This window comes from Hoplias malabaricus, chromosome 5 (genome assembly GCF_029633855.1).
Source record: "Hoplias malabaricus isolate fHopMal1 chromosome 5, fHopMal1.hap1, whole genome shotgun sequence".
NCBI classification, from domain to species: domain Eukaryota; kingdom Metazoa; phylum Chordata; class Actinopteri; order Characiformes; family Erythrinidae; genus Hoplias; species Hoplias malabaricus.
Genome location: NC_089804.1, coordinates 21,745,689 through 21,770,851, shown reverse-complemented (window position 1 = coordinate 21,770,851; position 25,163 = coordinate 21,745,689). Strand labels below are relative to the sequence as shown.

Below are 25,163 nucleotides of genomic sequence, written 5' to 3'. Positions count from 1 at the left end.
AGAGGGAGATAGAGAGAGAGAGAGAGAGAGAGAGAGGAGTGGATGTTGTTGGTGTGTCGTCAGGACTGCAGGGATATGTGAATTACGCCGAGCTCATTTTCCTCTGAGCGGACACTTTATCGGTGGACAGTTGTGAAGGCGATGGATGAGGCGGCGTTTTAGCCCGTGTTTTTCCGTGTTGCTGTGTTTTGGTGTTGGATTGTCTCTGTTCTGGACCTTTCCTGAGAGGAATAGAAAGAAAACCGCGCTCCAGCTGAAGCCCTCGCTGTTCGCTTGTGCTGTTAAACCTCTCAAAACCACAGACTCAGGCTCGTTTGTGCTGACTTTGTGCTCGTAACTGACAATCATCTGGAAAAGGGTGATGGCTGAGGCGGCGTGCTAGCGTCTGTCTTTTTCTGTTTTTAGCAGTTTGTGTTCGTGTTTCTCTCTTTTCTGGAGCTTTCCCGAGGGAAATATTCAATAAGAAACACCGAGGACGCTCTCCTTATCCCTGACTGCTTCTGTTCCCACAGACTTTTGGCTCATTTAAACCGAATTCAATTTTTACCTCAGTTTTAACTTTACAGAATATGTGATATAAAATATAATCTTTCTGATTATTTGAGAAGAGCTCGTTTTAAACACCCACTACTCCCTGGATAAATGTGGATACACCACTGTTAAAAAGAAATCTCTACTAACGGTTGGAAAAACTGAAGGAAAGATTTTAACTGAATTTTGAGCCTCATATTCTCCCTCCTCCTGCTTAAAATATGTTATAACCAGCTGTGGTGATATTTATACCCTGTTCTGAAAACGGTTTAAGAGGAAAACCTTATTTTAAAGCCCCCAAAATAGCAAGAGGATAACTGTGGATACGTTAAGATTTCACAGGAGCCTCAACGGACAACTGAGGCGCTCGTGCACGCGCCTGGAAAGGGCGGGAACTCTCCAATCTTCTCCTATACACCTTACTTTGTTATATTACCGTTTCAGCGTTTAAAACTTGGGTTTTTTTTCGTTTTTTCAGCCTGTTTTTGAGCTTGTGTGTTATTAAAATAGAGTGCATATTAAATTTAGGGCGATTCATGCTTTTTTAAGATTAATTGATTGGATATTAATAGGTGAGCGATATCACAGGGTGCGAAAAGAAGTTTTTTTTCAGACTTAATTTTTGAAAATAACTAAATGTTACAGTTCTTAAAGGCATTTTCTTTCAAGTTTTGGCGTTTTTACATAATTCGCACCTTATCAACTTTTATCGTACTTTACTGTTAAACTGTGGATGAACCAGCGTTTAAAAGGAGCGTCACAAACGCAGTGGTGCCCATTAAAAGGCGGAAAAATAATAATCTAGTGTCTCATATTAACCCCTCATCGTCCACAATGAACATGGATCTGAAAGCGGAATCTGAGGAGAACGTGGAGTGCGCGCCCCCGGTGCCCATTGAGGTGTTCGCGAGCCGCTCCACGCTGCACGGAATCTCGCACATGTTCACGTATGAGCGCGCGTGCGTGCGCCGCTGCCTGTGGATCGTCTTCTTCATCGGCTCCTTCTCCTTCCTGGTGCTCGTGTGCGCCGACCGCGTGCACTTCTACCTGCAGTACCCGCACGTCACCAAGCTGGACGAGGTGGCGGCGCCCATGATGACGTTCCCCGCCGTCACCTTCTGCAACCTCAACGCCTTCCGCTTCGGACGCGTCACGCGCAACGACCTGTACCACGCGGGAGAGCTCCTCGCGCTCCTCAACGGCAGGTCGGTTCAAAAGAGAATGCTTTACTTATGTTGATTTGTGTTCTTGTTTTTTTTTGAACATGCGCAGACGTGGTCAGGCAGACAAAGGTTGTTAGGATGTCAACAAATCCCTTCAGGAAGATTTAATGTGAGAAATACAACGTGCACGTTCTAGTTTCAGAGTTCCACCATGGAGGAGGTATTAGCTGGGCAGTGTGTATTTGTTGTTGGTGGTTGTTGATTGTTCTCACGCTAGCTGTAACCATGAGGAGTTTAAACTCAGGCAGCACTGCTGTGTCTGATCCACCACAACACACTAACAAACCACCACCACGTCAATGGCACTGCAGCGCTGAGAATGACCCACCACCTAAGTCATACCTGCTCTGTGGTGGTCCTGTGGAGGCCCTGACTTTTAAAGGACATAGTTGAAGTGTGCTCACAAAGTATGCAGAGCAACAGATGGACAGTCTTTAACTGTAGCGACCCAGAATGCTCCTGTGTGGTCAGTGGAACTGAGAGAATGGCCAGTGAGTGTAGATACAAGGCGGTGGTTGTAATGTTATGGCTGATCAGTGTATGAATTGCTGAGAGATGTGTTTAAGGATTTCTAAGTCAATCTCATTTCCCAAGATCACACTCCTTCTCCTTGGAAACGTGACTAGTTACCATAGTTACCAAAGTTATTAAATGGTTCTGATGTAAACAAGGATGTTTAGAGAGCAGTGGACCGAGAGGATGACAGGACAGCCCTGTCTCAAGACCAACTACACCATTCCCTTGAGTTACACAACATAATGTGTACTAAATATAGTTTGCCCTTTGTTGTTGTAGAGGTCCATTAGCGTGAAAATAATCACCCTTCAACCTGCCACTTAAACGTAAACCTGAATATAACACTAACCCCAAGGGTCTCAACAGCATCTGGTAAACAAACTGTCAGGAATAAATAATGAGAAATGTTAGTATTGTGTTCTCCCTGTGTCCGCGTGGGTTTCCTCCAGGTGACTGTCTGTGAGGAGTGTGGTGTGTTCTCCCTGTGTCTGTGTGGGTTTCCTCCGGGTGACTGTCTGTGAGGAGTGTGGTGTGTTCTCCCTGTGTCTGTGTGGGTTTCCTCCGGGTGACTGTCTGTGAGGAGTGTGGTGTGTTCTCCCTGTGTCTGCGTGGGTTTCCTCCGGGTGACTGTCTGTGAGGAGTGTGGTGTGTTCTCCCTGTGTCTGTGTGGGTTTCCTCCGGGTGACTGTCTGTGAGGAGTGTGGTGTGTTCTCCCTGTGTCTGCGTGGGTTTCCTCCGGGTGACTGTCTGTGAGGAGTGTGGTGTGTTCTCCCTGTGTCTGCGTGGGTTTCCTCCGGGTGACTGTCTGTGAGGAGTGTGGTGTGTTCTCCCTGTGTCTGTGTGGGTTTCCTCCGGGTGACTGTCTGTGAGGAGTGTTGTGTGTTCTCCCTGTGTCTGCGTGGGTTTCCTCCGGGTGACTGTCTGTGAGGAGTGTGGTGTGTTCTCCCTGTGTCTGCGTGGGTTTCCTCCGGGGCTCCGGTTTCCCCTCACAGCCCCAGTGTCTGTATGTGTGAGTGAATATATGTGAGTGCCTGATGCAGTCCTCCAGGTGGATGGTCGTTCCTAGTCCAGAGTACACTGTGTGCGTTTGGCTGCCACTTCTTGCCCGTGTGTGTGTGGGGATTGAATGTTGAGTGTTGATTGTAAAGCGTCCTTGGGTTTCTAGAAAGGCGCTATGTAAGTGTAAAATTCTTGCTGATGTTTAAACAGTTGAATAACCTTAAGCTCAAGTGATGGGTTTTTTAAACCTTTAAAAGGTTCTTCCCACTCACACATCTCTTAAACAAGAACACTTTGTAGCACCTTTATTTTTAAGAGCGTAGGTATTTCTGATGAGCACATCCTTATATATATTGTACACTTTCACACACACACACACACACACACACACACACATAGACAGTTACACACACTCCCCCAATCACCCTCACACTCACCCCTGTGGATAATGCAGTGAAAATCACCATATCCTGATTTTCCAAATGGAAATCAACATCATTTATCTGTGCCTTAAGGGAAAGTGTGGCATTGCTGAGATGAACACTGTTTAAACAACATTTTTTAAAACATTAATGCACATTAAATGAGCTTTATTGAAGTCTTAGACTCAGCAGATGAACAGTAACTGTGTTTTAAACAGCGCACACGTGTTCCCCGTGTCACTTATTTTCACTCACAGAAGCAACATAAGCATCGTTTTGCAAACAGCTGTATCTGAGACATTCTGTGTAATATCAGCAGTAGCTGTGGGCTACATTAAGTTCATCGGGACTGACAGGAGTCAGAGAGACTCCCGGGTTCCGATGCATGCTTCAGGCTGAAAGGAGCAGCGCTGCTCCGGCTGTAAATGAGACGCAGAAAGGGGCAGGAAGTGTGGGAAGCAGGAGGCAGAGGAGAAGCGAGACGTGTGGATTATTCATGGATTTATTCAGACTGTTTTCTTGGCTCTTTGGTTTTTTAAGCATTCTCAGCTAAAAGCGTGAGGATGATGTGCCAGATCTTCTCTGGGGATCGGTGGAAAAACGTGCGCCGATGTGAAAACGTGAACCGAGCTGGACCCGAAACCCGATGTGTTGGGTTTTAGCTTTGCTTTGGTGTAAAAGAAGAGTGTTTTTATGATTATTAATCTGAACATTATCTGATTATTAATCTCTTGAGACCAATGCTACTCTCAGGTCCCTCTCTGAAGTGAGTGCTGTGTTCTCCCTGTGTGTGTATTGGTGTCCTTCAGGTGCTCCAGGTTCCTCCCACAGTCCAAAGAGCTTCCTATCAACACATCAACATCCAAATGGAGGCTTATATTATTTAGTTGCTCTGCATTATTTTGTCAGACACTGGCTGGTTATTATCAGATGATATTATTGAGAATCCGATATATCGAGCGGACTGTAACAGATGCCATAGGCACTTTATGCCATCTTCAGAACTCAACGTGAATGCAAACTTGTGCTGCTGATCGTTAATGGAGTTTTCCATTTGCATTAAAGTTGAACTTGGCGGACGGCCCATCTCCAGGCATCTACATCAACAGAATAAAAGCCCGTCTATTGAAAGGGTGAATGACTGATGGCTACTTAGACCGGTTTGAAAGCCATTCTCAGTACATCATCTCATATGAGGCATTATGTCCCGCTAAACCCTCGCTGGAAGTGCACTGTAGAGGCGAAGGCGACAGAGTAGTGTCTTCCTCGGTTGATGAAAGTGTCACAGACTACGCCCTTGGGTCTTTACCGGAACACAGTGCATGTTTAAAACATCCCTGTTTTTAACTAATGTCTCGTTGATGATGCATTGAGTGTATTTGTCTTTGGCCTGAAAAATCTGCCCCAGAATGATTAGGCCCATTGGTGCCATAGGTGCCGCTGCTTTAAGGGAACGTATCCCCCTCGTCTCCACAGTGCAACACAGTTCCGGTCTGTACTAAAACGTCCGTGACCTGCTTTGGTCCAAACCCCACAGCAGTGTTCTCCCCCTGTGTAAACAGCCCTGTCTATACAGCCCTTTCAGCACCTGTTCCTTTAAATGATAATGAGCCGCTCGCTGTTCACCCCGACCCCGAGCGCACAGCAGTGAGGAGCGAGGAGCAGAAGCTCTGGTTTTTAGCTGTTTTCACTCAGTTCTTTTTCTTCTCCGTTTTTACTCAGTGCTCTTAATTCTCCGCACTCTTTGTGGCTGTTTAACCTCGTCTTTGCGCTCTCACGTAAACGCGGGTCCAGCGCTGTGATTGGAAAGACTCAGACGAGGGGGCGGGGCGATTCTAAAGTCTCTGCACTTGACGTCAAAAGAGAACGGCTCGTTTTATCCCATTTTTTAAGACTCAGGCTGCGCAGACTAAACTGAGTGGGTGGTTTTGTTTCACAGTGTGTGGGTTGGGGGGCGGCAGATCTGTAAAGTAATGCACTGTGATATTTTCTTAGTGAGATTCACAGATCACATCACTTTAAAGAAGACTTTGCTGAATTGTCTTGTTGTCTTTAGACAAGGATTAATTTCTTTAATGAAATCTAGAAGCAGTGGAGAGTTAGCCGTTTTCAGACGCTCTCCCATGAGGCTTCAGTAGAGTTTGGGTTTAAAAACAGTATTAACAGAAGTGAGGTTTGTTTTCGGATGTGCTCCCTTGTGAGCATCGGAGTCCACAAGCACAGTAAAGTCTCCAGAGGTTTCACTGCATTGGATTACAGTGGATTGCAGCCTGATATTTCTGTGCCACTGTGAATTGTTTTGTAATATTTTGACTGAGTAAATTAACCTGATTAAAGATTTATATCAGTGAAACAAAAACACATTCATTTCGGTGCCAAACGGCTTTGTTCATTCAGTATTTATGACCATCTAATGCATCTGGCAAGCGTCTTAATTACTACTTCCATTTTTCTATAGTATTGAAGTGTAGTTATACAGTTGAGGAATTAATAATGAATTATGTAGTAAATACCTGCTCATATTTGAGTTTGTTTTTTTTTAAATACCATGACAAATAACAAGAACATGGCAGATATGTAAATTAATATTTTCTTCTTCTTCTTCTTCTTCTTCTTATTATTATTATATATACGTGGCCCATCCATGGCCTTCAGACGATAAGCTAATGTGTGTTGTAATACGTCCTGTCCAAACCTGGTCTTGAGGTCATTAAGTAGACGGTTTTACTACAATTCCATTCCTGGGATTTGTATTAATACGGTGTGTCTGGCAACCCTGCATGGAACTTCAACCTTAACCTTAAACCTAAACCTCACCCGAATTGTGACTGCCTAACATAAATGGTTATTAATCTGTGTTTTGTACTTGGTTAATGCTAATGCTAATGCTTAGCCTAGCCCTAACTAGCCCTAATAATCATACTTCACATAAAGCTCCAGTGTGTTGTGTTTGTGTAACACTCTCACAGTTTACAGCACTGTTTCTGTAGCTCTTCAGAAAGCTAGCCTCGTAACTGAGAGTTTGAGTGGATTTAGTGAAACAGCGCCACCAGTGGACAGAAGCTCACTTAAGTGATCGTAAAACAAGTACCAACCCTAACCAGCCCTTACGTCCAAACATGGCTGGCAATATATGTGCTAATGTGTGGAAATCTTTTGGTCCAAAGCTCTGAGGTTCCTAATGGAAACTATGGAGAATACCTCTGTGAGACTGCGTTCGGCTCGTGATTCAGTCTGGCCTCCGCTGCGAATAAGACGTAATGAAGTCAGCCCCACGGTTGTGATGGGATAATGAAGAGAATCATGTTCTGTTTAGTCACTGTGGGACTCGTTAACAGATGTCATGCTAGCCCTATTGTGTGCATTAGGGATGCCCCGCTGATTGCAATTTCCGAATATGGGAGGCAGGGAAAAAGCAGCACTCCACCTAAATTCATTATCTCCTGTGGCAAAACGTGACGGATTTAGTCACACTGCCGAAATACTGCTTTGATTTTCTTATCAGGAAAGCACATGGCACTCGTAACACGCCGCTGAAACTCCGACGAGAGCCAGCTCTGATTGTGCTGCTCTTAACCACAGGTTTGTGGAGCTGGAATCTGCTGTTTATGAAACTCTTTATGAAGCTGATTGGATTGTGTGTTTGACTGCTATGACATTTCCATATCCCTCAGTGAGTCTGCGGACGCCTGCTCGTCTAATGCAAGGATATCAACTGGACGTCGGCTGGAGTAGCAGCCTCTTCTGTGAAGGCTTTATATTGGATATAGGAAGACGGCATTCTACCACGGGACCGTTCCAGCTCATCTCCGAGGGCTGTAGACGTGTCACTCCACAGAACACATCTGGCTTTACACCCCGCTAGGCCTCTATGTGTAAAGTTGGGCAAGGTGACCTCAGGCCCACGTGTAGCGGCTCTAGAACATCCCATTTCATTTCATGATTTTCTACAGAGATTAGACAAATGGTGGGTGTGCAGCTGAATATCTGTCCGCAGCGAGGGCACCTTAAGAGCTGATTATAAGAAAAAGCTGGACAGCTGCTGTAGGCTGAACCTTCCTCTGAAGTTGACCGCTGCATCGAAAGCGCAGAGGGACAGATTCAGTAGAAATGTCTGATTGATATTCAAAGCCACATTGGAGTCGAAAACTGGGATCCCCTTCAGGTTCTTAGCAAGGTTAACCGGAATGAGAAAGAGGAATATTAAAATCACACGTCACATCAAACAAAACCTGTCTCAGAAGTGAAGGAGCACAAGTTAAAAAAACAAAAATTAAATATTAAGGTTCTTTATAAATCTCACAGAAGAACTGCACAGTTGCATAAGTTTGAAATAAAAGGACGTCTTGTGCTGCTTTCTCACTTTAAAAGCTAATGTACTGCACTTAGACCGAGGATTTAACTGAGAACTCATAAAACGGTAATTAGAGGGGCATTGTGAAGAATGAGGAGGGGGTGGTTGGACTGAAGGACACCTATTCTTCCAAATTCTTTCATTTTACGCTCCTCGTTGGTTGGTGTTTCACTCAGTGAAAGGAGAAACAGGAGGGAAGAGCTGCTGAAGTCTCACTAACACAAAAGAGAGCAGTGTAATAATGAAGCGTGTCCATTGTGGAGTTCTCGTTCATCAGCAGTGCTACAAAGAACAGCAACTCGTTTAACCTCCTCTACGGAGCCCCTGAGGTGACAGGATGGTTGTTTTTAACTAAGTGTGGCCACAAAATAATGTAGAGATGGCCATGGAATAATGTATCATCATTATTTTGTGACCACAGTGTATTATTTTGTGGGCATGACTTATTAAAAATACACACCATATCGCCTCAGGGGCTCCGTACTCTTTGTATCTTAATAGTATCTCTATTGGTCTCTAACGTGGAGATACATGTTTTTGATTGGACAAAGCTATACATTCAGTCACAGAACAATCAAAAACATGTATCTCCATGTTGAACACAGCAGCTGTGCTATACACTGTGAAAATTTCACGATGAAGGGACCAATAGAGATGCTTCAAAATTATTCTGAACGAAGTCTTTTTACATTGACTTCTATTAAAAGTTAAAGGAACACGAGGTAAAATCAGGGTCTTTTTGCTCCCGGGGCTCCCCTTGGCGTAATTAACTTTTTACAGCATTTTACTGAAATCAATGCGGAGGAAGAGGGAGGGGATGTGGTTTCCTACCTCATTACAAAAGTTACATAGTGCTGTTTCTGCAGTGCTGAGCCCAGAGCAGCGACGACAGAGCCTCTGTTCTCTTTATTAAAGCTCAGTGAAATATCACAATGATTTTGAAGTTGTAATTTTATGGTAAAAATATTACATAATGTTCCTTTAAGTAAGTTCCTTCTGTAAAGTGACTATTTTGGGAGATACATATTTTTAACTGGATGGACAGTGAGTTGTCTGCCATTTAATGTTTTTAAAGGAACACTATGTAATCTTTTTACCGTAAAATTACAACTTCACAATCATAGTAATATTTCACTGAGCTTTAATAAAGAGAACAAGAGGCTCTGTCGTCGCTGCTCTGGGCTCAGCACTGCAGAAACAGCACTATGTAACCTTTGTAGCGAGGTCGGACACCACATCAATTCTCCCTCTTCCTCCGCATTGATTTCAGTACAATGCTGTAAAAAGTTAATTACACCAAGGGGAGCCCTAGTCTTACCTTGTGTTCCTTTAGACTGACCCAGGTTAATGGAGACCGCGATGGGGAGCATGGGCGTGGTCTGTACGTTTTTTCCACATCGTCATTACACTGTGCAGATGTGCTATATTCAAACACACAGGACACATGGCGTCAAATTAAACTTGCTGCATAGCTGCTTGTTACAAAAAGACACACGCATCCCTCTCCTGTGGGAACCAACATCATTCTCCCCGACGAAGGTTTACTTTGGTGGAGATGCAGAGTTGACAGTGCCACACGCCGCCACCGTCGCTCCTGATCAGCTGCGTCTGTCTGCGCTGATAGAAGAGTATGGTATGAATATAGTGAGGTGGAGAGTCAGCCACTGTATTAACCTCCCTAATGTCCCCCTCCAACATCACTTCAGAGGAGCAGTCCCAGCATTCCCAGCATTCCCAGCGCCCTCCTGCTCAGTGTGTTCAGGAAGAGACAGTTCTCACTCTAAATCGGCCTTCAGAGTAAGTCATTTCTCACTGTGTTTTATTACCTTCAGTGTGCACATGCACGCCCTGCAAACTCACCCCATCAGTCTGGAGTGATTCAATCTTTCCAAACAGAGCTGCTCCAGTTCTCTGGTGACACTTGTACAGCTGTAGTTTTTCATATCACAATAAATACAACAGAAAAATATATTGCGGTGTCAGTTTTTCAGTTTTGTGCAGCACTTAAATGCACTGTATTTTCTTCTGTAATGTGATTCATAGATGTCAGAGTGAGCGGTACTGGTTTCATGTGATGCATTTTAAATTGTGTTGTATTTTTAGACCAGATTCAGGTCTGGGGCTTTAAATATACTCTATTAAAGGCCAAAAAAGCGAATCATCAGAGCAGGATGATTGGTTTTGGCCAATCACGGAGCTTGTAAAATGATTTCCATGACAACAGTGACATCACTCAGCAGGCAGATTGTTTGTCGACTTGTGCTTGTCCAAAGGAGGAGCTAATTTCCCTGCTCCTTTGACCTGGATCTGAACCTTGTGTAGCCCCCTAAAAGTTCTTTAGCAGATGGAGAGTTGGTGCTGGTCGTCTGCGTTGCGTGGCGTAGAGTGACGACTCTCTCTGGACAATCAGTGCTCTGCAAGGTTTACACGCCACGGTTTAGTCCCTACTCGACTTGCTCTGAACCACGAGAGAACAGCCACTAAACAAGAACCCGCATCCAGAACCAGGACCAAATGTGCCACACTAACTCCTTCAGCCTTTAATTTAATTCCTTCAACAAAAAAAACAGTTCAGTTCAGTTGCAGACTGACCAATTAAATGTTTACAGAGAAGGTTAGCAACCAATAACGGTAGCTCTACAGTCAGACCGTCCAATCAGAAGATTTTACGCCCCCTTCTCACTCAAGCGAACCAATCGGAGTAGAGGAGGGCGGGACTAGTTTGTGAACGAAACTTCTCGAAGTTCTATGTAAGCTCTAGAAAAACAAAATCCCGGACGTTTGTGAAATTTCGCCCGGACATTAATTTAAGTCTAAAAAAGAGGACATGTCCGGGTAAAAGAGGACGTCTGGTATTAACACCCTAGTGTTAATAAAACTGAGCCGTCTGTATACATGACGAGCAGAAAGCACAGGAAGTTAAGGAAATCAGTGTTTCTCCTTTTACAACCCAACAGAGTTAGCCTCAACCCAGCGACTATCCACGGTCCCTGAGGAAGAAACAGCAGACACCTCTTCCTTTTTTAATGCAGTGGAACAACCCCACAGCAGGTGGATAATGGGTGTTTCAGCTCCCAGATAAAACACCATTAGTTGAACCGTTGAGTCAAATGACATTAAACATATTTAAATAAAACATCACGTAGATGAGTGTAATAGCAGTAGTAACAGCTAATAGCAATTTGTCTATTTCCCCCACCCTCCCACTCCTCCTTAGGCCTCTTTCCTCTGGATCTCTGAACCCAGGCCTGGATTCTGTGTGTGTCTCTTCATGTGATTCCTTTTTTTCTTTCCGACAAACCTCTTGGGTTTTCACGGATCACAGCAGATGGGGAAATGCAGTTTTTGAGATGAAAACTGTAGTTAAGCTCAATGAACGCAGCCGTGAAATGAGCTCCCGCAGAATAATTATCTGAAGAAGAAGACAGAGGAGTTCAGTTGTGTAAGCGCTGTGCGAGCGAGCTGCTTTTTCACGGCTCTAACCGTCAGCAGCTGAAGTGTCCAGGGCTTGTCTTCTTTACACCGCAGCGCAGGGTTTTTAAAATTTTTCCTGGTTTCCGTCACAGTCGTTCTCGCCTGAATCAGTGTGTGCTGATGGGTGACAAATGGTACATGGTCCCTCTGGTTTTTTTTCTTGGTTACGCTTCATGGCGGCAGTATGTGCTGAGCTTTGTGTTTTATTTGAAGTGGGAGGTGGTGGCGTACGTGGTCAAGAATGGGCTAAGCTCAAAATTGAATGCCTCAAAGATGGAGCAGACATTATTGCTCCTCAGCATGTTGCAAAAAAGCCAAAGGCGCTTTCAGCACCTGTTCCTTTAAATGATAATGAGCCGCTCTCTGTTCACCCCGACCCCGAGCACACCGCAGTGAGCAGCGAGGAGCAGAAGCTCTGGTTTTTAGCCGTTTTCACTCTGTTCTCTTTCCTCTCCGTTTTTACTCAGTACTTTTACTTCTCCTCGCTTTGTGTGTCTTTTTTGCTGCATTTAACCTCATCTTTGTGCTCTCACATAAACATAGGTCCAGCGATTTGATTGGACAGACACAGCCGAGGGGGCGGGGCAATTCTAAAATAACTGCACTCGTTAGCTCATTTTATCTCATGTTTTTTTTGGATTAGGCAGCTCACAGAAAACTGACTGGGTGGATTTGTCTCACAGTGTGTGGGTTGTGCCCTGAACAAGGGATTTTATTTTAATAGTGTGACCCCTTTAATAAAAACGGTAAAGTTTTGAATTATTTTTAACCGCTCAGAAATGGAATTTTCTGTGGATTTTTTCTGTGTAAAAAGCTGCAATTAAAGAAATGAGAGGAATTAGCTCCAGCTCCCCGTTCCTGTGCATGTGATTAACTCTCGCTCGGTTAAAGCTGAACGCTGTGCCGTCGAGGGCTTGGAGGATGGTACATGCTCAGAGGGAAGGGAGAAACGCCTGCATGTATATAATCCACTGTCACCGTCCCCCTGCACACGGCCGGCGGGGTATTTTTAGCGTATTGATCGACTCGGCTGTTTTGCCCAGCGCTCAGTGAGAGACTGCTCCTGCGGTACATATTAGAATGTCACCAGAACAATCTCAATTTTCCAGCACAAGATTTGGGAGCCCGACCCCCACCTTTCACTGCTGCTCTCACGTTACGCTCTGCAGCTGTGGGTGGAGGGGTGTTATCGCAGCTTTTTCACCGCCATCACGGGCACAGAACAACAAACAAAGCATTTAGCAACAACTCTGTCCCACAGCCTGGAGCCAAGCCTGAGAGGTTTGAACATTTAGGGAAATGAGGACTGTGTCGTCCTGCCTCCAAGACCCTCACGGTGCCTCCACTCAGATGCTCTGATTGTAGACGGGAGGCCTTGTCAGTTCTGTAGAAGAATCCACAGAAGGTACTGAGTTAGTTATCTTAGATTTCCTGAAACCTGAAGACTACTGACCTGAAGTCAGAAAATCTTACTGGAATTTGAAAAAGATGAAGGTAAACATGACATGATTTCTGCATCACATTCATCTGCTCAACTGCCAAAGAAATGAGCATTCAAACTGCAGTGAGACAAGTACAAGCCCAACACACAACCCTCACCTTTTTTTTTATTGTGTCACAGTAAGAGGACACGCCCCTCTGTTTATTATTGGCTCACAGTAAGACAGACACGCCCCTCTGTTTATTATTGGCTCACAGTAAGACAGACACGCCCCTCTGTTTATTATTGGCTCACAGTAAGACAGACACGCCCCTCTGTTTATTATTGGCTCACAGTAAGAAAGACACGCCCCTCTGTTTATTATTGGCTCACAGTAAGACAGACACGCCCCTCTGTTTATTATTGGCTCACAGTAAGACAGACACACCCCTCTGTTTATTATTGGCTCACAGTAAGACAGACACTCCCCCCTTGTGTTCTTATTGGCTCACAGTAAGACAGACACTCCCCTCTGTTTATTATTGGCTCACAGTAAGACAGACACTCCCCCCTCGTGTTCTTATTGGCTCACAGTAAGACAGACACGCCCCTCTGTTTATTATTGGCTCACAGTAAGACAGACACTCCCCCCTCGTGTTCTTATTGGCTCACAGTAAGACAGACACGCCCCTCTGTTTATTATTGGCTCACAGTAAGACAGACACGCCCCTCTGTTTATTATTGGCTCACAGTAAGACAGACACTCCCCCCTCGTGTTCTTATTGGCTCACAGTAAGACAGACACTCCCTTCTGTTTATTATTGGCTCACAGTAAGACAGACACTCCCCCCTCGTGTTCTTATTGGCTCACAGTAAGACAGACACGCCCCTCTGTTTATTATTGGCTCACAGTAAGACAGACACTCCCCTCTGTTTATTATTGGCTCACAGTAAGACAGGAAAGGCCTGCTCTATTGTATTGCCTCTCAGTAAGATGGACACACACCTGTAAGCCTTAAACTCCCCCCTCGAATTTTCATTGGCTCACAGTACAACAGATATTCCCTCTTGTGTTTTTATTGGCTCACAATAAGACAGACACTCCCCCCTCGCGTTTTTATTGGCTCACAATAAGACAGACCCCCCCCCCCCCCCCGTTTATTATTGGCTCAAAGTAAGACAGACACTCCTCCCTCGCATTTTTATTGGCTCACAGTAAGACAGACACTCCCCCCTCGCGTTCTTATTGGCTTACATATTTATTTGTTATTAATAGTCACACTTCTTTCTAAAATCTCAAGCACTTGTCTCTTGTCTGTACTCAGTCCCTGTTTAACTTCCAGCTGCTGGAAGAGAGAGGAAACGAGTGAATGGTATTGATGCATCGATGTTGGAAAGTGAGAATGGAGGGAGAGAGAAGAGCAGTAACCAGATGCTGAAAGTTGGAGAGAATGTTAGAAAGAGCGATGGAAAGAAACAGTGGAGAGCAGGGGGCGGAGCTTGGGAAGTATGGTATGAAAGAAAGAATGAAACAGAGGTGCAGAGAGAGAATATGAGAAAAGGTGAAGGAGAGAGAGAGAGAGAGAAAGTAGGATAGAATGTTAGAAAGAGGGATGGGCAGAAAGAGAGAGGGAGAGCAAGGGAGGGATGACAAGCCGAGGCAATTAGCTGGTGTCTCGTAAGCCGTGTGATAAACAAGGCTTTATCCCCGTGTAATTAGCGCCGCTTGTGAAAGCACACTGTCGCCTCGCTGATAAACAGGCGTCCTGCGCTCCTGCCCTCCGTCCACACTCCTCCGACTCAGGGAGAGCTGGGGATAGAGATGGGGCATGGTCAGGAACGGAGGAGTGGGAGCGAGGGATGAGTGGCAGGGACAGCCAGGCGAGGAGAACAGGAAACGAGGAGAGAGCCAAGGAAGCAGAGAAGTCTCAGAAGAAGAAACATGCTGCAGGTCGAATCCTCTCCGCTGTCTTCAGCTTGTCCTTGCAGAGGAACGTCTTTTAGCTGCGTGTCTTCATACAGAGTCCAGGAAGAGATGCATGGATGGGTTCCACTTTCCCCTGTAGTGCTCTCGACACTCTGCTCTCAGGGAGGCCAGATATTATGAGCTTAAATGATGTCTGTCTGGCTTTACTGTGAAATCTGGTCTCACAAAAAAAAGGATGGGCTATTTCTGTCCTGTCCAAGGAAAACCTTGGAATGATGAGATTTTCTGAGCTTGGAAATGATGTCTGTCTGGCCTTACTGTAAACACAGCAAAAGAGCACTGAGTAAAAACAGAGAAAACGAGAATTGAGAAGAAAGAACAGAGTAAAAACAGCTAAAAACTAGAGCTTCTGCTCCTCGCTCCTCACTGCTGTGCACTCGGGGTCTGGGTGAACAGCGAGTGGCTCATTATCATTTAAAGGAACAAACGATGGGGTTCTGAACAGAGGGCGAACACTGCCGTTTTGACCAAGGCTGGGTAATACCCGTGTACAAATGATACAAATTACATCTGCCAGTCAAGGCCAAAGCTGCTCAGCAGAGCTTCAGAAGCTCTGGATTTGAAGATGAATGCCTGATTGGAGCAGAACCATATATAATTACCTTAGCCTGACGACGTTAGAGGAATGAAATGACCACCAGCAGCAGGCCACTCGGAGCTGAAGAGGGTCAAATGTCCGAGACCCTGCTGAGCTGTGTTTATTCTGATGTCTGAGCTTCTCTAGAGGAGGTCAACAAGCTGCCACCAAACAGATTACACTGCTCACTTCTCTTCAACACGACACGAGCTGTGATTCAGACCCGGGTTCAAACCATTACAGAAACCTGAACTGAGCTGTTTTTTTTGTTGAAGAGGGAAATTAGAAGCTGAAGGAGTTAGTGTGGCACATTTGGTCTTGGTTCTGGAGGCGGGTTCTTGTTTAGTGGCTGTTCTCTCGTGGTTCAGAGCGAGTCGAGTAGGGACTAAACCGTGGCATGTAAACCTTGTCCAGAGAGAGTCGTCACTCTACGCCACGCAACACAGACGACCAGCACCAACTCTCCATCTGTAAAATCTCCAGCTGCAGCAGAGATCTGAACTGATGACGGAGCTGTGTTCAGTCGCAAACAACAACAACATGCCAATACACCATGAGTAAACACCGCTTAACGTTTCCGCTGCCGTTGTCATGGCTTCCAACGCCCACTGTTCCCGTTAGAGATGGGGTTTTGAGACGACACCAGATACATTTTTGGGTAGAGCTGTGGTACAGGGAAAATTAACCAAGGACAAGGGTCCATTAAGACAGTAGAGTTGAGTAGATGTGAGCCACGTGGAGTAGTGTAGGCACCATGCAGTGGATAAACACCATTAGTCATCATGCATCTCAAGTGCAGTTTGCTGAATTTAATCCCCATCTTTGTTTTGTGGAAAGTGCAGTAATAACCTGAATTAATGAAAGGAAAAAACAGAAGAGTTATCATAGAGAGTTCTTCATTTCAGTTAAAAGCCTTCTCTGTATCTGTGTGTGTGCGTGTGAGCAGTGGTTTATGTCACAGCGTGTTATGGCCTACAGTAGCGTTATTGTGTGATGTAGCTGATATAGTTGCTGTAAAACTGAAACACAATACAATAACACACCATTAAAGATAAAATGCCTGGGAGGTTGAGGTCTGTGTGCACTTTTATTGGAAGTGTTCTCAGTGAAAGTGCAGACTTTCAATGTGTAAATAATAATGTGAAAACCGCACATTTCAGTTCGGTTTGTGTGTGAATTACTGAGTGGACTGCGTTGTCGTGGACTGGGGAGCGATGGAGCCGCCGTTCTGCAGCATGTGGCCGCTCTGGAAAGCCGGCTATTTTTATTTGGTTTGTTATGATCTAACCACTTTTCTTAAATCTCTTGGAAAAGGTTTGTGGAGAATCTCTGTGCCTCTGCTAGCTCTGATAAGAACACTTAATTCTCACAGTTGTGCGCGTGGTTTAGGACTTAATAACAGCGCGATCCTAGTGGCTGGGAGAATAATGAAGCTTGTATTGGGGTTTGCAGTAATCTGGAAAGGCTGCTTGGAAGAAGATGATGCTTTTTATTTACCGCGCTCACACGGGCGAGGTGCACGAGCCGGAGATGATGCAGATGCTCTGGCGTTCGTTAAGCCATCACGAGGAAATTAAAGTGCTCATGGCCCATAATCCAATTGCGTCCCTCCGTTCTTCCTCCTGCCGTGGCCTGTGCGTGATTACTTCAGGGAGCTGTGGTGGAGCAAATTTAAAACTGAGCATGCACTCACTCACTCACACACACACACACACACACACATACATTCACACACTTCGTTAGCGACAGCATCCACTTGCACCGGAGTCCTCAGACACAGAGCCAGGGGAAAAAAAGATGGAGCGCAACGTCTTAAGTGCTCTCCTGGCAGCCACGGCCCCCCGAAGACAGGGGCGAGCCTCGGGTCCAATTTAATTAAGTCACTTTTCTTAATCAAGGCTAGGTGCGGCGGCTCGAGCCACGGCGGCTCGAGCCACGGCGGCGTGGCTTTAGTAGAAGATGCAGACGTTCGTAGCCCCTCAGAGGAAAGACAATTCAAATAGGAGATCTCCTTAATATCTCAGTAGTTTCTCCTAGATGCAATCTCGATCAAATGGAAAGACAAACGAGACTTTAACGCAAGTCTTCTGCTGCTCAAATGTGGCTCAGTGATCTCCTCTGGAGTTTTAGTGGAGATCTCCTTAATATCTCAGTAGTTTCTCCTAGACACAATCTCAATCAAATGGAAAGACAAACGAGACTTTAACGCAGGTCTTCTGCTGCTCAAATGTGGCTCAGTGATCTCCTCTGGAGTTTTAGTGGAGATCTCATTAATAGCTCAGTAGTTTCTCCTAGACACAATCTCGATCAAATGGAAAGACAAACGAGACTTTAACGTAAGTCTTCTGCTGCTCAAATGTGGCTCTTGAGACTAAGATCTCAGTGATCTCCTCTGGAGTTTTAGTGGAGATCTCATTAATAGCTCAGTAGTTTCTCCTAGACGCAATCTCGATCAAATGGAAAGACAAACAAGACTTTAACGTAAGTCTTCTGCTGCTCAAATGTGGCTCTTGAGACTAAGATCTCAGTGATCTCCTCTGGAGTTTTAGTGCAGATCTCATTAATATCTCAGTAGTTTCTCCTAGACACAATCTCGATCAAATGGAAAGACAAACGAGACTTTAACGCAAGTCACTGCTGCTCAAATGTGGCTCTTGAGACTAAGATCTCACTGATCTCCTCTAGAGTTTTAGTGGAGATCTCATTAAAGACACAAAACCGTTGATTTGCCAGATGCCAGATTTTTTTTTCTCCTACAGAATTTCAGGAGAATCTCCATTGTGTCTCCTGAGCCATTACAGAGCAACCTATGAGCAATAAAGTCTTCCACTGGGGGCATTTTCTCACACACTTCTCACTCCTGGTGTCTGGTGAGAGACGCTGTGATACGAGCCTCGAGGATAGACAAGGACATGGATAAATCTGTTCAGTGCAGTCTGTGACAGTGCCGTGTGCGTAACGAATTATTTAAATGTTTGTTTCCGAAAATCTCTGTGGGCCTGTAAACAGCGGCACACGATGCCAAGAGCGTCTCCTCTGAACGTCTTTTCTGCTCATATGAGCAGTACACACTCTCCTCCTCTGGGGGGGCTTCCTCTGGGAAAAATACTATTGTGATAATATTATTATATTGTGATTGTTTGAACTCATCAGGGCTATCATGGATGTTGCTGGTAGCTAAGCTTGCAGAAAAGCAGAAACCTGGGCAGGGGAAGTGTTTTTCATTCTCTTACTTAAATTTAATAAATAAATAAAAAGCTCTGATTATAAAAAATAGAATAAACCATTACCTGTGACAGACAGGGATTATAAACAACCTGTCCTCATGTCATGAACTGAACTCATTCTCAGGGACTCCTCCAGCTGTAGACCGGCAGTGCCCCTGCATCATGTGTTTGGAAGGAGCGTTGATGTGAGAGGGTGAGGATTTTTTTGGGGTTTGATGTTTTCAAAAGCTAGCTCTCACACTCTCTGCTTTTCCAGTGCCTTGTCCCACTTCCCCCCCATTCCTCATTCCACCACTTCCTTCAGACGACTCACTGTGGGGTGGTACGTTTTTAGTCAAACTGATGAAGTGATCCCCACTTTAGCACAGAAGCTCAGACAAATCCCCTCAATCTGCTGATCACTACTCGTGACTGAGAGAGAAAGACACTGAGCTCTGGTCTCAGCCGAGATACGTGTTATTAATTAATCTTTATTGATTTTGCGGAATCAGGGGAACTGATTGAAGAGGGGCTCACCGAGAAGCAGCGCCTCTATCCAGTGTCTTTGCTGGACTGGAAAATTTGGTGAAAGGTGGATAATGAAGTAGAGCTGGGACCACTTATTGATTTCCTAAGTGTTGATATATATATATATATATATATATATATATATATATATATATATATATATATATATGTATGTATATATGACTCCTTTTGCTTTGGGGACACACACATCCTCCACTTTCAGCAGCATTGTTAGTAAACAGCAGGTGCTGGAAACAAAGCTCGGGCTGCCATTTGCAGTAGGGCTGTGTGGGTTGCTGGTATAAAACGGTGTTAATCTTGCTGTAATCTTTCTAATTTTGTTTGTGCCCCGCTCTGCTACTTGAACTCCCACTCCTGCCCCTCTTCTGAGCACATACCGAAGTGGAGGTCTGAGTGCCCCATTGATTATTGAGGTTAACTGAACCAGGCTTATTAACCAGGTTTCCAGTACACACACCTGCTGTAGCTTTTCCAGAGCCGCCAGAGTAAACACGGATATAAGAGCCTCGAGCCGTCTCATCATTATCCGCATCCTGGAGCAGTTGTCGGCCGGTGGGAAGGAAAAACTCAGAGACATATGAGTGTAAAACTAGTAAAGTTGTGTTCTTATTGTGAAGTAAAGAGACACAATCCACTGAAACTACATTAAAAGAACAGTATGTGATATTTGTTATTCCTCTAATTGGCTCCACCAATAATCAGTAAAAAAAAAACAGCTCAGAATCACTGGGCTGTAACAGGGAGAATAGAGCCACTGTGGTTGCTACTCTGGGCTTGGCACTGCAGAAAATGCACTATGTAACTGTTGGAGGAGGGTAGGAAACAAGCCCCCTCTCTCTCCCTTTTGCTTTCACACCAGGGGGAGCCCCAGGAGCCAAAATGTCAGATCTTGCCTAGTGTTCCTTTAAACGAAGACAATACACTGGTGATCACAGTGTTTAAAAGAGAAAATGCAGACACTTGTGGGTTTCCTTTGGCGCTGCGCCACGTCTCACCGGTGATAACCCTGCGTTTGGGGTGTAACTCTGAGAACTCAAGTCGCCCTCACACCTCCCTACACCTCTATCCCAACAGGAGCTGAGACACCCCCGCCGCGCTCCTAGGCAACACAGAGGGGCAGGGATAAGTTGTCGGGGATTCACCTGAGGTCTCCAGCTTATATCTGGGTCAGCTCTGTCACTGCAGTGAAAAGTAATCAGGCTCTAGACTCATAAAACCCTGCTGCTAAAAGCTAATCGGCTAATGGCCAAGTCAATGCTGATACCTCGGTGAGAACATCTCCAGTTTGTGGCCCGCTCTGTCTTCGCTGATGTGGTGTAAAAAAGGCCAGGCTTGTGGCCAGTCCACACCCCAAACAATGCAGTAAACCAACAAAACAAACAAAACCTGACGGACTGTGGCGGACACACACACACACACACACACACACCTAGTGGTTCTTCAGCAGCAGCCATGAGTGAGATCTCTGTTTGTGGAGGAGGAGGCTGGATGTTGGATGTTGTTGCAGATGCTGTTGCAGTGGTGACTCAGTGAAATCATGTGGTTTTGTTCCCGTTGCGCCGTAGTGACTCTGCAATGTGAAGTGATTATGTAACAGCTTGACGTTGATGTTCCACTGAACAAACACTGAGCTCCAGACCTCCTCCACGACCTGTAATGATAGAATAATGACACAATAACTCCACGATCGCTAATTTCCATCCGTCTGTGAGACATCCTAATAGTCCGGCTCATTTACAGTCTCCATGCAGTCCTGATTACCTCGTACACTCAAGGACATTAGTCAGAAGAGGCCTGTGGGGCTTAGGGAGAGTGGAATATATCGTCTCTGTCTGAAGACGGTAACTTCTCCAAAATAGTAACTTTACAGGAGAAGGAACAGTCTTCTTTACTTTCAGTGGAAGTCAGTAAAATGACTTTATTCGGAGTGTTTCTGTTGCTCTGTTTATTATGAAGTTCTCAGAGTGTGGAGGACAGCTGCGGCGCCTGTGTCTGTGTAACGCCTGGCGGCCGATCTCAGGTGTTCGATTCAGGATTGACTTCCATCTGTAACGATTTCATCATCATCAAAGAGCTAAGTCCTCTGATTCTCAGGAGGGGAGTTGTTTGCTCGTGCACTGGAATGTACAGTGGTTCTTATCATCGCAGAGAAACGCAGTGCTCTGAGCATTTATTTCATAACAGAGGACATGGCAGACAAGAAATTCAATATTCTCCACAAACGAATTACCTTCCCCAGTGCTGCTGCTGGTGGCTGCTCCAGATGCTCGCTAACTGTGAAGGCGGTAATCACGTTCTCCCTCTTTTTTCCGGTGACACTGGAACACCGAGACCTTCGGCTGGAAAGGGAGGGAGACCAGAAAAAGAGAAACGATGACCCCCCTCGTCATCGTTCTTTGTCTTCGCTCAGCTGGCCCCGAGCAGCAAGCGATTAGCTCCGTTATCAGGTTAATGTGTTTGCGAAAATTTGCCATTGATTTCCTGCATGACGTTTTTCAATTAGTGAAATCACACACACCGCAGCATTGGCTCTCAGCTTCAAAGGCACTGGAGCAAGAGGAGAACTCCGGATATGGCTTTGGCAAGTCACCGCTCGCTGTCTGATCAAAAAGGAGTATGTGGTGCCAGCGTCCAAACCGCCGCTGAAGTTCTTCAGTTTAATAATAATGTGTTTATTGGTGTCCAGGGTCCTGAGGTCTTGGGTTTAGTCCCCACCCTCGAGTCACTGTCTGTGAGGAAAGTGGTGTGCTCTGGATTCCTCCAACAGTGCACAGTCCCACTGTGTAATTGTCTACAAGTCCACCACGATCCCCACAGCAGTGTTCTCCCCCTGTGTAAACAGCCCTGTTCAGAACGCCCGCTTTCAGCACCTGTTCCTTTAAATGATAATGAGCCGCTCGCTGTTCACCCCGACCCCGAGCACACAGCAGTGAGGAGCGAGGAGCAGAAACTCTGCTCTCATTGAGTCTGGTTTGCTGTGTTTAACCTCGTCTTTGCGCTCTTACGGGTCCAGGGTCCAGCTCTGTGATTGGACTCTGACCAGGGGGCGGGGCGATTTGAAAGTGCGTGCGCTTGACGTCAGAAGTGGAGCAGAGTCAGAGCGGCTTGTTTTATCCCATGTTTTCAGCACACAGAAAACTGACTGAGTGGTCCTGTTTCACAGTGTGTGAGTTGGTGGGCTTTAACTAATCTATTAGCACTTGGATCTGAACTTTTGAAAACTGGTTGATGATTACCATCCAGGAGCCAGGTCTCCTGCCAGAGTGAAGTCAGTCCTGGTGTCAGTGACGCTCATTACCCCCTAAGATTTCAGCATCACCATCAGCGCTGGGTTAGAAGAAGTGCTACTTCTCCGTGTCTCAGTCTCGGATTCCCGTTCCCGCTCCTTCTCTCAGAGCTCGGCTTTACGCCTCAGCTGAGCTGACAATTAAACTGGACGTGGATGTAAGGGCTTGAGAGTGCGACTGTGTGAATGTTGTGTCAGGCTCATACTTCATAACACGCCTCCTTCCTTCGCCCTGGAGACGTCCTGCCACAGAGTCCCACCCTCCCTATTAATCTTTTACATTCAGGTCCCAAAACGGGTGTTAAGGCCTCGACAAGTCGGTTTTGTACAGAGAGAGGGGCCTTTGAAGAGGAGCGCAGAACAAAGGAAGGTCACGCCAGAACCGTGTTCCGTTTAAAATGAAACTTAACCTTTCCAAGAGCCGCTTTAACGGAGAACGGCTTTTTATTTATTTATTTTTTTGTCTTTTAAAAGATTTAATGTCACCTTCTTGTTTTTTTTCTTTGTCCAGGGATCACTTTGATTGTAAATAAATACATCACTCAGAATACACGCTGTTTGCAGCTCAGAGATTGCATGAGACTTCCACAAAGAGCACGTCATGAACATGATCACGTCAAGGGTTTACTAGGTCCTGACAGCTTACAAGAAGAAATATTATAGATAAGATTTATCTTTTGATGTTAGCTCTTTTTCCTTTGATGTTTTCTTTGAGAAAATAATATGCCTCATAGACCTAGTGCCATTTGTCTGGGAAATGGTGAGATCAGTTTTAAAACCGATATAATTCGTTTATTCATTGTCTGTAACCCTTATTCAGTTCAGGGCAGTGTCTGGAGCCTACCCAGAATCACTGGGGGGCAAGTTGGGAACACACCCTGGAGGGGGCGCCAGTCCTTTACAGGGCAATACACACACATTCACTCACACACTCACACCTACGGGCACTTCTGAGTCTCGAATCCACCTACCAACGTGTGTTTTTGGAGCGTGGGAGGAAACCGGAGCACCTGGAGGAAACCCACGCAGACACAGGGAGAACACACCACACTCCTCACAGACAGTCACCCGGAGGAAACCCACGCAGACACAGGGAGAACACACCACACTCCTCACAGACAGTCACCCGGAGGAAACCCACGCAGACACAGAGAGAACACACCACACTCCTCACAGACAGTCACCCGGAGGAAACCCACGCAGACACAGAGAGAACACACCACACTCCTCACAGACAGTCACCCGGAGGAAACCCACACAGACACACAGAGAACACACCACACTCCTCACAGACAGTCACCCGGAGGAAACCCACGCAGACACAGGGAGAACACACCACACTCCTCACAGACAGTCACCCGGAGGAAACCCACGCAGACACAGGGAGAACATACCAAACTCACAACCTCCAATGTCATATTTCTGCTGTTTCTACATTCATTGTCCTTTCTCTCTGACCTACTGACCACACGGGAGCTCTTTGTAGTTCTACAATCACATACTGTGGTCCACTGGTTGCTCTGCATACTTTGTTACCCACTTCCACCCTGTTCTTCAATGGTCAGGACCCCCGTGGAGCAGGTTTGATGTGGGGGTGGATCATTCTCGGCGCTGACACTGACGTGGTGGTGGTGTGTTAGTGTGTGTTGCTCTGATCATAATGTTATGGCTGATGGGTGTGTGTATGGGGTTGTTTCACTCAAATGCAGCAATAATAGTTTGTGTATTTGTGTGCGTTCAGGTATGAGATCCGGGACACACACCTGGTGGAAGAGAGCGTCCTTGAGACCCTGAAGGTCAAGGCAGACTTCCTGACCTTTAAGCCCCGCCCCTTCAACATGCGTGAGTTCTACGACCGGACGGGTCACGATATCAAGGAGATGCTGCTGTCCTGCTACTTCAGAGGGGTGGAGTGCAGTGCGGAGGACTTCAAAGTGGTGAGTCAAACGGCCCCCTCCTCGCTCTGCTGAGGGGCCGTAGATATCTGAGATTATTTCACCGACAGGGACTTTATTGATCCGCCGTTCAGACAGTGACATTGTGAAGGTGCTCTTAAAAGACTCAGGTTTGGGTCTCCCAGTGGTCAGGGCAGTGTCTGGTTCACTGGAGGGTGATTGCGGTGGTTACTGCAGGGATCTTTTCTTGTCGTCAGTAGGCTTGGTTCCTCTCTATCTGCCATTAGCGCGAGGGTGTGGATTTATCACCAAGCTGTGCACAGCGAGAACTCATCTGCTCTGTGTGGTTTTGAACATTGCTCTGGGTTTACATTGTCGTGTTGTTCCCTCAGCGGGAATAATTTCCAGTTCTTGAAACTGCGGCTTTTATAATCATTTTCTAACACGTTTCTCAGAGTCAAAGCCCTGTTACTGTGCCCTGGGTAATGATTAGAAAAGATTTAAAATTGGTTCATAATCTTTATAGTCTTCTAGGACTTTAAGTGTCAATAATGTTGCTTCATTTGCATCTCACTTCTGATTGGTCAGTGATGAATAACCCACTCACACAAATGACTCACATAACCCACTTGGAAGGAACATTCCAACAGTAAAAAAAATATTAAAACATATAAAGTACAGAAGCCCTAAGAGGCCATGGTTTTGCATGTTTTTTGAATGATTT

The 25,163-nt window shown here is 45.7% G+C and overlaps 1 protein-coding gene across 1 annotated transcript; it reads left to right on the top strand.

Moving 5' to 3' along the window:
* On the top strand, positions 1–25,163 carry LOC136697743 (acid-sensing ion channel 1-like). Its single transcript, XM_066672980.1, has 2 exons — positions 1–1,736; positions 24,286–25,163. Exons 1-2 carry the CDS (start codon positions 1,366–1,368, stop codon positions 24,512–24,514), a joined length of 600 nt encoding a protein of 199 aa, XP_066529077.1. The 5' UTR covers positions 1–1,365; the 3' UTR covers positions 24,515–25,163.

Bases quoted from the DNA above. Each gene is read 5' to 3' on its own strand.
- LOC136697743 (XM_066672980.1), top strand. From the start codon at position 1,366: ATGAACATGGATCTGAAAGCGGAATCTGAGGAGAACGTGGAGTGCGCG. The intron at 1,737-24,285 runs GTCGGTTCAAAA...GTGTGCGTTCAG, and splicing joins CTCGCGCTCCTCAACGGCAG to GTATGAGATCCGGGACACAC.